The 15,803-nt window shown below is 39.0% G+C and overlaps 1 protein-coding gene across 1 annotated transcript in view; it reads right to left on the minus strand.

The window, feature by feature from the left end:
* LOC121319317 (XK-related protein 7-like) overlaps window positions 1-15,544 on the minus strand; it is a 50,943-nt gene extending 35,399 nt beyond the window's left edge. The window contains exon 1 of the mRNA XM_041256625.1: window positions 14,960-15,544. Within this exon, the coding sequence (XP_041112559.1) occupies window positions 14,960-15,504 (545 nt within the window). The 5' untranslated portion in view covers window positions 15,505-15,544. The remainder of the gene's footprint in view (window positions 1-14,959) is intronic.
* Between the last annotated feature and the right edge of the window lie 259 nt (window positions 15,545-15,803).

The following is a 15,803-nucleotide window of genomic DNA, read 5'->3' on the forward strand; positions in this document are numbered from 1 at the left end:
ATATATATATATATATATATACACATAGTTAGTGAATTCTATAGGGTGATGCAAAACTTTTGGCCATAGCTGCCCTCTTTAATGTATCCTAATGCAGTCTATTTCATACTGCTGAGATCTACAAGGCAACAGCACTTTTCAGCAGCTGAAATGTTCAGCCTATCATCCTTTTCCCAATTTTTACTGCCTGAAGCCTCTCCATTAAGCAGTATTCACCAAACTATGCACTAGCTGGCACTATTTTAAAAAGTTCATAAGTACAGGGGTCTCCCGAGTGGAGCATCTGGTAAGGGCACTCCAAGTGGAGTGCAGGACGCGCCCTTTAGCCTGGAGATCGCTGGTTTGAGTCCAGGCTATTCTATTGCCAACCATAGACGGGAGCTCCTGGGTGGCGGTGCACAATTGGCTGAGCGCCGCCTGGGAGGCTTAGGTCAGCCAGGGTGTCCTTGGCTTACCACGCACCAGTGACCCCTGTAGTCTGGCCAGGCGCCTGCGGGCTTGGCTGTAAGCTGCCCAGAGCTGCGTTGTCCTCCGACGCTGTAGCTCTGTGTTGGCTGCACTGTGTGTTTGCAGTGTGCAGTGTGAGAAAAAGCAGTCAGCTGACGGCACATGCTTCAGAGGACAGCGTGTGTTCATCTTCAAACGCTTCCGAGTCATCGTTGAGCTAAGCCTAAAAATGACTGGACATGCCAAATTGGGAGAAAATAATAAAATAATTGTTGATTACTAAATTTAATAAGTACGGGTATACACACTCATAGGTCTTTATTGCGAGCACTGGGGGGGAGGGGGGAGGGCGACACAAGAGTACTGTAAAGGCTCAGTTCAGGAGTTCAGTCAGCCAAGTTTAGTTACATCGTAGTTAACATACGTGTTAATATAGTGCAATGAATCAGACTGAAAGAAAAGTGTCCACTACTTATGCACCTTAGTGACTACACCCCATGGCTTCTAGTGTACAGCGTAGATGGGAAGGATTACTACTATGACAATTAAAGATGAATGAAAGAGTGACTGCAATTAATAAAACCGGAACGAGGAAGAGAAGCTGCCATTATTATGAGGTGGCAGCCTGATTAAAAAACCTGGCAGCAGCAGAAATGGCAAACAGTGGAGCCTATTGTTTCAAGAATAGCGGAGCAAGCCAGGAGCAAGAAAATGGGACCCTCTTTGTGGAGGACTCAGACAGCCGTTTGTAATGAAAGGTTTTCAATTACACAGTATTAATCACAGCCAGGGCATATTCCATTAAATATCTCCTACAGTACTACTGTGTGGATGGCCTACTTTTAAAAGAATACACAATATGCACAAGGAACACGTAAAACTGTAGCAATTGAAATGGTATTTTCAAATTCACAGCTATTTGGCTTATAATTTTTTTATGATGGGTTGATATATAGTATTGAGTTTTCCTCAATCCTTCAATCGTTCTTTCAAAAGTATCAGTGATTCATCCTGCTATTAGCAAAATAGGTAGTAAGCAATGCCAGTTAATCGCAGTGAACTTCATTTCTGTATGTTATCTCATCCCAGATCGGGTTACAACCCTTTTAGGCACACAGCTTACTACTCCAGACAATATGCCTGCTCGGTTCTCCTAAGAAATTATGAATGAAACATTTAGAAAGCATTTGTACTCCAGAGTGGGCTCCGGTGGGATTTGGAGTCTCATTCTTCATAGATCAAAGATTTCCTTTCATTGCACACACTGGCTGGAGGATGTCATCTGACTCACAGTCCAGTGAGGGCCTGGCTGTGTAATACTATCCTGGGATCCCCCCTGGAATAAGTAAAGCTCTCTGTGATTGTGCCTTCCAGCGTTACTTGAAATTTCATTTTTGCAGGTCCAGCTTTCTGAAGTTAATTGCCACTCTTGCTATTAATGAAACTAATCAGATGATGGATATCTTTTTCAAAGTCTGCACTTAAATTGTGTCCCGTAAAAATGGCTCTTTGATTTAAAGCACTGAGGTGTAGCAAATTAGAATAAATGTATAAAAAGGACGGTGCACAATACAGGTTTCTCCTTACCTGACCAGACAAGTGGACAAGTTAACTTGGCAGATCAAGCCTTTATTTTGATATCTTATCTATAAAGCATCCTGTTCTCTATATACAGTTCTATCCTCTTACCAGTTCTCTCTTGTATACTATTGAGCTCCATGGTAATTATGTATGGGTGTTATTCTGTTTTATTCCTGCCTAAAATCTGTTTGCTCTTAATTCACAAATTTGTAGCATATGCCCCATAGGCAATGCATGCAATGCAATGTGAACAATTTGTCCAGAACTACTTCACCAATTCCCCCCATGCTGTGAGACCTCAAAGCATGACTAGAAGTGTAGGTGGTAACTAACTCAGAAATGTAAGAGGGAGAGGTACCTCTATTGGCTTTAAAGGTCAACAGCAGTGCTTTGTAGTCAATGAAGTATTTGACCGATAACCAGTGCAATGATTTCAGTATAGGGGTTATGTGACCGCCAGAGCGAGACCTCGTCAGCACCCTAGCTGCAGAATTCTGAACATACTGGAGCTTTTGAAGGGCATTCTTTGACATCCCAATAATTAAGGCATTACAATAGTCAAGCCTGGAGGAAACAAACACATGTACAAGCTTTTCTGCAGCAGAAAACCGTAGTAGCATTTCTCCATGCAAAATACTTACAGCATGGAACATTTTTGTTAACTTGTTACTGGATGTGATATATGGTCATCTATTCTTGACCAACAGAAACTGGCTTTGATTAAACCCTGAAAACTGAAATGATAAAAGCAACCTGATTCCCTTTCCACGCCTGTCACCTACAATGACTCTTGCTGGTCACAGAATCTCCGATGCCTGGTTTACACCATCGTTTTAAAACTTCTCAATGTTCCATAAATGACATGTGTTGCATTTAGGCCAACTGTTCTGCAAACTTGACTTTCATACAATAGAGAGGCTTTTTATCAATGAATTAGGCAGAGACCATACTGAAAGTCTTACTATTAATAAGAAGGAAGGGACATCCATTTGTGACAGTTTTTTTGTTACAGGGGCTGGTTTAATGGAAATGTATCAGGGACAGCTACTTACTGTCTGACTGACCCCTGTCAGGTTATCACTCTTTGTACGTGTCATTCCACAACCCCAATAGAGTCAGCTGTCTGAAGAGAGAAGGTGAGCAAGGTTCTAGTCAGGCATGGCTAGGTCTATGACAGTTGATGATGGGTTTTAGTTCTGCACCTGAGCACATGGTGTCATAGACCCAGGAAGTTAAGTGAAAACTTCACATACATATAGAGAGAGAGAGAGAGAGAGAGAGAGAGAGAGAGAGAGAGAGAGAGAGAGAGAGAGAGAGAGAGAGAGAGATTAACCTTTTCTTCAGAGGATTGAAACTGATTTGGTTTGGAATAACTGTATTCAGTTACTGTATACTGTATTATTATTAATCTTGCATTACTAATCTCAGTTTGACCCAACCAGAGATATTACTGCATTGGTTGACACCTATCAATTAGAGAATTTACTTCTATGTAAAGTAAAGTATATTACAAAAGCATATTGTGAAGGCTTGTTTCCTGCTACATTGCCATTTTGAACCACCTCCATCTCCACAGGATTTTGAAACAAGATAAAACAATTCAAATAAATGATGGCTTCTACCTGTGTGTACATAAGTAAAGGTTTGATCCACCAATAATAAATCTTTCGTTCCTTTCTTCATTATTCCAGGGAACAGACGCTCTATTGGAGCGGTAATGCATCAAAAGCCACAATAAAACTCTGAGGAGCTCTTAGAACTAGATCAAACTCGAAGAGTTTCTATAATTCAGGACGGCTGAGAATGCTGGTTTCAAGCACAGGAGCACATAAATACAGACTGAAGGACTTAGCAAGGAGAGCCAGGCTTGTTCCCCTTTATATTATCCCAATATGTCAACAGTTTTGTTATGCAGACCTTGTGTGTGTGTCTCAGAAGGGGACAGTAAATAGCCAGCAATAAGATACTTGTCATACTTTTACTGCCCATATATCTACGTAATTATAGGTATATCAGTAGATGGGTGGATAGTTTACTGTTAAAGCTACAGTAGTGCTCAGAATAATTACTTAGATTATAGTGCAATATATGACAAAGGGGCAAGAACTGCCTTGCTTTCTAGCTCTCAGAACAGGTCATTTTCTTAGCGTTTTAGTGTAGCATGTGCTTTTTAATGTGTACTAGGGTTAAAAAAAAAACAAGCACACATGAGGTCAAACATGGCCTTTGCAACACTGAGGAATCATTCTCTAAAAACACTGTCAACACCCTCAGATTCAATTAGCTTGATCCTTTAATAATAATCTGTTTGGCTATTGTAATATGGGCCTTTTATTTAGAAGTCAGATTACATTTGCACAATTTTTCAATGCTAATTTGGTTTATTTTCCATAACCCCCAGGGTAGGTGGTGGAGCCATATTTTCCTATAAGTAGACATTTCACATTCTGCACAGGAATTAAAAAACTAGTTAACACCACAAACATAACAGCCCATGCATAAAAATGAGCTTGCATTCTGAAGACTGCCAGCTTACTCTACCAATAAGACAAGACTACTTAATTGAAGCAAAAGAGCCAGCTTTACGACTTGCATGCATTCCGAACATGGTGCTATGTAAACACACATGACAATAACTTCATAATTAATAAGTTTTTAGTTTAAAACACATATTTACCACACCTATGGAAAGTTTGATTTAATATCGCCATAGAACAGTAAAATAACCCAGGTGGATTATTTTTGATTGAATCCCTCCTTTGAAGTTAAAGGAACCATGAATGTTTGTATGTATATTTCTTTATATGTTGTATAAATTCAAGTCCAGAGGGTATAGCGCTATCTGTTTCAAGTGCCATCTGTAAATTCTCTACCCATTCCTTCTTAAATACATTTACTGTTTAATTATGTATATCTCTGTTAGACGGCCAGCCATCTGCTGACCTATACATAATATCCATAATACTCTTTGCACTAGCACAACAAATTATTAGCAGGGCTACATATGTGCAAACTGCAAAGTGGTATTTTAGTGCTGTGTTATGTAACCACACAAGTCAATTATTGACTCAAATCAGATCCAACATTCAACATTAAAATTTAGATTTTTGTATTTAAGTCACTCTTTTGCAATCAACCATAATCAAACTGGCAGAACACCATTAAACTAGGTCACAATTTAAACCCATCTGTAAGTCAAATGTGCAGTATCAGTTGCATTAACCCCTTACCTCTCTGTAATTGTCACACTGCAAACTGGATGTGATGCGATTTGTCCTGCAATACAATGGTACTTTTGCTGCGACACTACATTTCACACCAGTGGCGACAGGCGTGCGCGATTGTGATAGGCGACTATCCTCTGAGTGTATCATCAGCTGGAAAAAAACATACGTCTGATAGTTACTGGCAACCTACTCTGAATCAAATATCTCAGCTGTTTACTTCTGGTTTGGTAACACTGTCAGGTGCATTTGTCCTTTCTCAAAACAAGCAAAGACGAAGAACAACGTTTGAAGTAAAAAGCTTTAAGAGTCCATCCCTGGGGGTTGTAATGGCACTCTGGTAACTATGTAAAACTTGAAGGCTGTTTGTGTATTTGATATGAGTAATGCACATGATCAATGTGTGGAATAGTTTATTGGGTGAGGCTGTAGCTGCTAAAATCCTTTGGGTCATTCAAGAAACAATTAGAAGAGGCCCTGGGGCTAATGGAGTGTGCTAACAAAGAATCAAGGGTGGAATCGCCTCTTCTCATTTCCGGCATACTCTTATGCACCATTCCCATCGCAAGGCAAATCCAATCAGGGCTTTATTTGGGCAGTGCCGGCCAGCTGTGGTACAGTATGTGGAAGCTGCTTTGCACGCAGACACACAAAGGGGTTTACCGGACTGAAACGCCTCTTCCTGGGGGAGCCTCCAGAGACAACCAATCCGAACGATTTTATGTCACTTTGATCTGGTTTGAACCAAGGACTCTGGAGGTGAAAGACCAGTGCATTAATGTTGTGCATTAACCCCACAGCAGCTCCCAGCCTCTATGATTACTCCACCCCCATCCAACCATAACAACAATGAAACGGTAGAACAATGCAGCGGGCAGGCTGTCATGTTTTGGACTGCACCTTAAACACAGCACTTTAATATCAACCAAACCTTTACAGTACTGTTGCTTCCCCCCTAGTACTGTTGCAATGCTTTTTTTAAAACATAACGCTGATTGTATTTTTTTGCACGTTTTTCCCAATGCATCCAAATGAATTACCACTCCTACTACTGCCATGAATACACAAGGAGATTATCCATCTTACAGTGACATTGCAGTCTATCTGTAATCACAAGAGCATTATGTTTTAGAAAGCAAAAATGGATATATACAGTATATGTGATGGCGAGATAGCAGATAAGAAGTGGAGTACTGAAATTAGTTTGGGAGCTGTGCTGATTAATGTGATTAAAGATGTGAATAAAAATATATACATGTATAAAAAAAAATCATTGCGACACGAGGCAGGATCTTTATGTAATGAGAATTTTGTGACCAGAGACTAGAGAAACTGAAGGGTCCAGATGTGCCGAGACTGGAGTGTGTGTCTGGTTTCTTGTGCTTTGATTGAAATCCCTAATGGATCATTCAGCCTGGGACTGGCATTGGCAGTGGCGTCTCAGCTACATCGGGTGTGACATAACAATGCTTCTCTCAAATGAAGAGCTACATTGTTTTTTTCATAGAACACACTGGCTGCCTTGTTCCCTAATATGCCCTTTAAAACTTTCTTTAGATGCCGCTTAATCTCACACAGAGGGTCAGATTTATTATAGATACAGTTACTCACCTGAGCTTCTCACTAGTCAGAGTACAGTTACACTGCACTGATGAGACAGATAGATTTAATAAGAAAAAATGATTAAATAAACATTTGTGCCATGATTAAACCTTATCTTCAAACTTGTGACCTCAAAAAGCCCATATGTTCACTTCTGCATTGCATAGCAAGTGACCTATAATAGGCTTGGGCTGTCTTGTTAAACTCAAGCCTTTTGTAGCAGAGGTCAAATAATGGCTTGTCTATTGATCATAATGGGTGGATATTTTCAATTGAAACATTGCGAGGGGGTGGCGGTGGGGGAGGGAGGGCGGATTACAGTGTTGACCCAATGAACAGACTTTTCACCCCAGAGTTTCCCATTTCAGTGAAATCTCATCAAAGTGTCACCATAATACTCAGCCAGGTTTTAACTGAAATGAGTCCAGGCAATGCTGAAGAAGCAGCAACTGGGCACAATCATTGCCTTGAAGGGCTGTGAATAAGATAATGTACAGAGATATTAACTGGATAGCTTTTCTTCTGGATTCTTCAAGTATTGAATAAATAGAAGTGACACAGCGGTGCATGTTCTAAGATATTTCTAGATCAGATAGCTTACAGTAATAATGCAGGATCTGTGTACTGGGCTTTTTTTGATCAACGGAGTATGAAAGACATATATAACGCACAGCAATAAACTCACAGAAAGAAATGTTAGGTCCCTGACAAATATTAGAGTTTCCAGGTATAACCTGACAAAATAGACAATTGCAACGTGTCATTGTGGTCAATCGGGTAGAAAACTAAACTGAGAGAACAAGCAAACACCCCTGCAAAAACTGATAACAAAACACAATGGACCAGACACCGTGGCTGAACTAAGCTCTCCCTTCAAAATACAAGAACGAAAGGGAAGCGTTTGAACATGAGCCAACGAACATGCACAGACTAAGCTGGTGTCTTGACCACAGCAAAAAAAAATAGACAGGTTGGGTTACAAAACTTTTAACCTCATCTCACCAGCAGAATATGTACGAATAGTGCATCCCACAACATTGACTATTAAAATAGCAATCAGTAGAGGTTTCATACCTTTACCAATCGATTGAAGCCCTAGCCTGCTGTGCAAGAACTCACCTACTGACGCCTGCAGGTGAGACAAGGTTACAAGTTCCTGGACTGCTTGAGAAACAAGCCTGGCTCTCCTGTAGTTTACAGTGGTTAAGATGCCACTCACTGTGCCCTGCCTCTGCCTGTTTCACCTTGATAGAACATTTTCCCATTGAAAATAAGTCTCTTCAATGAGGAACAGATACATTTCAGTAAGGGATAAAGGAATAAGTATGTCATATTCCATAACCTCTGAGACTCAAATAACATAAAAACACTCGGCTGGAGAAATACCCTTTCCTCCTCATCAGCAAGTAACCTTACACATATAAATCTTCTGGAGGGCAGGTAATCCCTTAACCAGCTTTCTCTGTTCTGCACCGAGTTTAATAGCATTACTGAAATTCCAATTACTCATTACCAGGAGGACCCAAGACTACTTAGAGTCAATAGAAATCAAGAAGCCTTATAAAAACAGAACCAAGATCGATTTGAGGGTCATGGATTAAATCTCTCAGGTCCTAATGGGCTTGAAATTGCCCTATGTGAATACAGAGCAAGTGCATTGCAGAATCGTATAGAATATAACGTATGCCCTGTGTAAAACATGCCCCCTGTATACAATGCATGTGACAGAGCAAGCCAGGGTTATATGCATAATGAGCACAACTTGTACGAGCACCTCTGGTATAACGCATACCTTTTGTATACTAACTTATCAGAAACACAACACAATACTAGAAAGAATTCCACCTTGTACCCTCTCCAAACAACACACCTGCGTTCACCCAAAATGTTTAAAAAGGCTTCACATTATATTCAGAACAGCCCAAATACCAGTGTGATGATGAGATTCACAGCATAAAAGATTCAGGGTGGCTCGTTAGTGCAGTATCTATGCTGTCCTTTGGTGAGCTATGACACCTTCAATGCTACAGTGTTGCAGATAGCTGGCAAAATTGTTATACATCAAAAACATTGATCGATCTTATTGCATGAAAATGCACAATCTTATTATTAGGACAGGAACATGACATGAGGGCCATCCTGGGTACATTAATTACGATCCGCCTGATTTGGTTGTCTGTTACATTGTAGGATGTTACATGCCTTCAGGAATTAGGGGCCATGACTATAATTATGTGTGAAACCCTATTTTGTCTGTGTTTCACAAACTGTATGAAGTATGATCCCAAATTATTAAGAGGTTTCCTTAAAGTGGTTATAGCTCATGCTGCCCTATACATCAGATACAGTAGATGGTTCAGGCAGGGTTATATATCACAGTTGGGAATGGTACGAGATTCTTTACAATTAGTTGAGAGTCAAAGCACACATGGTACTTCCCTGCTTTATGACAATATTTAATTAAACAGAGCACTATGTGTGTATTTTAGCTAGGTTAGTCTGGGTTGGTTGAATGATGACATAGAAAAGGAAAAATGTGGGTCTTAAAGCAGTGCAGAATGATTTGGTTGAATCCACCACCTAGACCACAATATAAATTACAAGGCTCCTTCATTGTACCAGCATTGACATGCTGATGAAACATGCATCTCAACTGCTCTCCTCCTTCTTTCAGTAAGCGGTCGACTGTTACTTGGCCAAATCATCTATCTATGTCTTTGAAAGGCAATTTTAAGAATACTTGATACAGCCCTTATGAGGCTTGTGTCTGTGAAAAAGATGTGATTTTAATAGATAATTTCTAGATCATTTACTTTTCATTCAGCGAATGCCACGGCCACAACAGCGGTAATGAGGTCTTTCTTGAACAGTAACAGGGCCTTGGGATGTTGTGAGTGTAATCCTTCAAAGTGCTCACTGCTCTACCTCCAGGAAAGACATAATAAATGGATGTGAAAGAGCCCGGTGGAGCACAGGGCTAATTGGGAACCCTTTCCTTCCTTGCTAGCTCTGGAGTCCTGGGTTTGAATCTTGCTCAGGTCAAATGAATTTGGTGGAGCTGGTTATGTAGGATTCTCATTGATTTGAAAAGTTGCCTTGAGACAGACCACCTTTACTGTATTCCCATGTAATATACTGTATATATATATGAGGACCAATCAGAGTTGCGGTCAGGCTTGATCTGACCAGTATACACTTGGAACATGCTTGAGCTGGGTTCTCATTGTTCAGCTGGCTTTCAGTAACAGAGCAAGTCAGAGGCTATTTTCCCAGGCCATATCCCAATACAGTATTGTAGTAATCGACTTGTTCTGGATGGGAGAGGGGGTGGGGGAGGTGAAGCTTCCTGAAGGGAATCAATCAGAGAACAGGATGTAATGCCCTGCGATTTTCTTTCACAAGTGCCCATGGGACCTGTAACACAGCAGATGGGGCCTTTAGTCTTATCTGAAGTACTGTCTAGTGTCTAGGAGCAGAGCCCCCCTCACACACATACAGTACTGTACACAATGCTTGGGTGTGGTACAGTGGATGAAGCAAGCCCAGGTTAAGCCAACCAACAGCAGTAACTATATACTGACCTACTGACTTACTAGTGAGTGTACTTCCCCTCTGAGATATATCCTTACTGAACAAAAAGGGAACACTTTAGAAAAGGGCCAGTAATTCATATTAATGTTCTTATCCATGAACTCATACACAATTTCCTGTTGAATTCCTATCATGGAAATGACTTGTCGTGACACATTTCCAGAGGCACCCCAGGCCAAGGTCAGATTGTTCCAATGAGAGATTTGTGAATGCTCCATATGAGTGAGACTTGTCATGCCAGCCTTTCACATGTATACCCTTTAAATCAATACATCTTCATTATCTCACAGATGTACTTTAAAGTGTAAACTACAAAAATGTAATCAGTTGGGTTCGTAATGTATTTTCTCACTAGACATGTGAATTAGTGGCAAGCGGAATTGATTGTAAGCAGTAACAGAAATATTCAGTCATAATTAAATGCCAAACTGTAGATTTAGTAATGAAAAGCAGAAAGATTAGAAAATGTAACGCCACATATGGAATCTTTATACAGGCTAACAACACTGTTCACTTAGCCTTCTTAAATGTGTGCTTTCTGGACAGTTCAAGCTTTAAAATTGGCAGGGAAAAAAACCCAATATTTTTTATCTAGAAACTTTTGTTTTTTACAGCCAATGGGCAGGATACTTTAGAAAACAAAAACACATGTAGAATGAATGTACATGCCAGAAAGTTACTAAAATGACTGGATTATGTCAGAATGGTCAACCATTAGAAATAGAAGCCCATCTGACCAATGGCTGTTCCCTTCAGTTTGGATTGAAGTAAAAAGTAATAGAATTTACTTGTAGTTGTTTTGTTAAAAGGTGCAGAAACATTTGAAAAACAGCAGAAACTCTGACGAGTCTTTAGTCTTGTTGCGGTTGTTGTTAGTTTGCCACAAACAGTGACAGTTTTTAACCCGGCAATGCAAAAAAAAAAACCAAGAAATATGGATACTGTTTTAAAAACAGAGTGGATAAAAAGAAGTGTGGAAGAAATCACAAAACAACTGGCTAGTGTACAACGTTTATGATATTCCTACAGTAATACGATGTAAATTATTTATTAATAATTAACAGACTATAAACTATTGTGCCTCACTTCAGAGGAACAACAAAGCCTTCCACTGTTTCTTATTGTCAAAAATGTGCCTTGTCATTTTTTACATTAGATTTTTACCCTTTCCTCTGAATTCCTCAAGAACTGCAACAGTCAACACAATTAACCCCTCTCCCCATGGAAAAAGCTGCACCAAACAGAGACAGCTGTTTACAGTCAGAAAACTGCTAGGAGGCTGTCAAGAAGAATCGCAAACAGTTTGCATAACATCACGAGTCTGAATCGAGGGTCCACTTACAACAGTATACCTTTTTACATTCAGCAGTGGCACCAGTTTTACAGTGTAGTCTATTGTGAACACTGTCGGGATCTGCAGAAATGTAGCTTTGCAAGATTCAGTCATCTCTATTTTCCAAAGCAAAGTTGCCGTAATACTAAAGGATGAGTTTGCATATATAATATCAGTGCTGTTAAGCAACCCCTGCCTTATGATCCTGTTTAATGAGTTGGTTTGGTCGCTCTCTTCTTGTTCGAGCTTATCCATGCGTGTCAAAAGAAGGTACTTTCCCTAAAGGACTAAAGGCATTTTAATAGCAGGAAATAATGTCATTGCAAGGGGAGGTTCATATGTTGTTCTTGTTTGGCAGTTTAACCCCATTAACATCTTTTTTTTTCCTTTCATGAAAGGTTCTTTTAATTTAAGTGAACATTTACAATCTCTTAAAATAAAGAATGGCTTTCGTGAAGACACTAACAAAGTGTGTGACACATGCTAAAACTAAAGCAATTGAACATAGGGTGAAAAAAGTTTTGATGAAAGAAGAAATATAGTATATATCAATTTGTTAAGAATATTTTGCCCAAAAGCCTTTGTTACAGGCTGATTCGGAGCAGTTTCACAAGACGTGCCAGCATGACTGGCTTTTGAAATTATTTTTCGCTATATATTCTTGTTATACCATCACTCAGTTCCCCAGTCAAAGAAATGAAATGTCATATGGTTAATGCAAGGAAGACAGTTGCCCCATAGAAACACACAGAGAGCTACAGATTTAAAAAAATCAACACAACACACACTTTCTGACATGGCTCTTTTGAGGTCAATTATTCTATCAAACTGGTCCTGCTCAAGCAGCACATGTTCACTTTTGAAGTTGTCTGTCTGCGCATGAATATAAAGATAGATATGAAATATCATAGTTTGCTTAAATAATGTCTTCGTCTTGTTGTTTAGAATCATATTGTATTTAATTGTATGTTTCATCTCTCAGCACAGTTGGTACACCAAAGTATAAGACTGAACACATCATCCTTTTGATCTTTCAAACAGACACCCAATATGTTTGTTATTAACCTATAAAAGATAAATCCTGCCTGTTTCATAACACCCTGCCTCCAGAATAATTCAGTTGAACCAAAAGGGAAATGTATGGCCTGTGAGGTTCTGGTAAATACACAAGAGACATAACCTTTAGATTTACATTAGGCTGAAGGCAATACTTGACACACTATTTATAAACAGATCACCTGAAACATACAGGACATCTATACTATATTCTTAGCATGCAACACCATGAACACTGTTCAGTTAAAAGTTAAATATATAATATATATATATATAGATATATATATATATATATATATATATATATATATATATATATATATATATATATATATATATATATATATATATATATATATATATATATATACAGTTTTTTTAATATTTATACTGTTTTTTTTTTCAGGCTTTTGACAAGAAGTCGATAAATGACCTGTCCCTTAGCATCTTTATACAACAGATCACTGATTTAGATTATTATTTATGACTGGGGATGATAGCTCCAGGGTTCGCACTCTCCTATAAATTACTCTTTTATGATTTGATAAGAAGTAATGCAAATGCAATAGCTCAGCATGCTGCTGATAAAGAAATATCACCACTTTATTTACATGATGACATTCTGTCTGATTGTTAAAGCAGGTTATTGAACTAATAAACATGGACCATACTGAAGCACTTTCCTTTTGCAGACAACTAGCTGTGAATAATACACATATTACGTTCATATTATATTCTGTTGGCTAAAACAACTTAAACATTGAAGAAATATTCTCATTCATAAAAAAAGAAAAAAAGTATTTTCTTTAATTATAAACATCCCCTTGACAGGCTGTATTTATAAACCGTTAAGTGGGGACTATGGCATAGCACAAGGTTTTGCAAATATGGTAACAACTGAGAGTGTGGTGGGAAAACTTGATAAACTATTAACATTTCCTTGGATATGAAGTGTTTGACCACACCCCCTAAATAAGCATATATATATATATATATATATATATATATATATATATATATATATATATATATAATATATATATATTGCTAAAAAAAATTAAAACAGTTTAAGGAAGAAAATTATTTTGTATTGATCAAATCTATGCTGGCATGGTAGCAGGTGTCATCAAAGCTTCCTTTAACAGCTCTGCCCATACTGACCTGAAACTAGCAGTCCCAGCACTTAGGCAAAGGCAGCTCAAATGTGCAAAACTGCTGTGTTGGGATTTTGTGATGTGGAGTAATATCCTTGGGAGACTGAGTTGAGCCCACCAATGTAACCATTCAAGCCCATTGTCCATAGGTCGCCCTGAAAATCTAAGTGAATATGATAGGATTTGCCGCGTGGAATGCACCCTTACGGGTTACTGCATGGCGATATTATTACAAATGATGTTTGCAAAGTAAGTGAGGTTAGCGCCTACTTAATATGTATATTATTCACAGCTATTTGCCTGCAAAAGGAAATGCTGTATTACCTTCCAGTAAAATTAAAAACTGCTATTGAAAGTTAATAAAGTTTACATAATTTTTTTTTTTTTTTTTTTGATTAATAAAATAACACAGAATAAAATATTCTACGGGCTTCATCTATTAAATTCTACATAAATTGGCACCACAAGTAGTATTTTTAAGTATTATTAGTATTTTTATAATTAGCATAATTCTTCTTGTCGTTTATTTATTATTATTATTATTATTATTATTATTATTATTATTTCATCACAAAACGTAACAGGTTTCGAGAAGCCGTCTTCCTCCGGAGAACATGGTCCAGTTTACTATCACACAACGCCACTCAAAAAACCAGGGACACAATGCACAGTGTAGTACACATCGTAGATATATCCTTGAGCACAACTCATGCATTGAGTTACGAGATTACCAGTGCTCATACACTTTAGATACATTTACAACGATCAGCTTTTTACCCACAGTGCACTAAATAAATAAATAATTATACAAAAAAATACATAGAAGAATATCTCACTGCAACACAGTATCTGAGAACCCAACCCTGCCTTCCTTCTAATCCACCTATACTGCAATTCACATTCCCAGCCCTGCCTTCCTTCTAATCCACCTATACTGCAATTCACATTAAATGTATAAAACATATTCTTACCGCCAGACCTGTCCGAGCTGGAGGATGTGTATGATGGACTGAAAAAGCCACACGCAGACCCTGCAGCAGGTCTGCGGGCCGCTCCTGCTGCTGCTTGCTGCCGTAGTAGGCATTGCCCTCGCCCCGGCGGTGCTGCCAGCGCCCCGCTTGCCGCTGTCCTTGGTGCTGAAATTGAAATCCCCTCCGGCCGCTGCAGCAGCCGCCGCCGCCGCCGCTCCGCTGCTGCTGTTGCTATCCGAGTAATCATAGACAAACCACCTGAAACTTAACACCTGCACCACCACAGAGGGAACTACCACGAACACTAGCGTTAGCCCGAACCACCAGTAATCCCGCTTGAGGTAGTAGTCCACCGCCAGCCACAGGTCGGTGGCTCCGTCCGAGAAGAAAACCAACATAGCACAGAGAACCCAGCAGCAATCCAGGAGGGAGTATCGCTTCCCGGCATGACGGTATTGGGGCTGGTGATGCTCCGGGCTCGGCTGGCTCCTGGACGGGTTCACATTCTGCACAGACACGGCTGCTCCATCAGATTTAGCGGCCATGTTTGTTGAAGAAGAACAAAAAAAATCAAGACTTCCAGAAAGACTGGGAGGATTTAAAAAAAAAAAAAAAAAAAAAAAAAAAAAATATATATATATATATATATATATATATATATATATATATATATATATATATATATATATATATATATATATATATATTATTATGTATGTATATTATATAATATATATTGATATTATATATATTATACATATAGTGTATCACAGAAAAGGCAGCGTCAGGGCCGGGTGACTTCCGGATTGAAGAAGCGGAGCTCCCTTTCTGATTGAATGGTGGA

This window comes from Polyodon spathula, chromosome 8 (assembly GCF_017654505.1).
Source record: "Polyodon spathula isolate WHYD16114869_AA chromosome 8, ASM1765450v1, whole genome shotgun sequence".
Classification (NCBI taxonomy): domain Eukaryota; kingdom Metazoa; phylum Chordata; class Actinopteri; order Acipenseriformes; family Polyodontidae; genus Polyodon; species Polyodon spathula.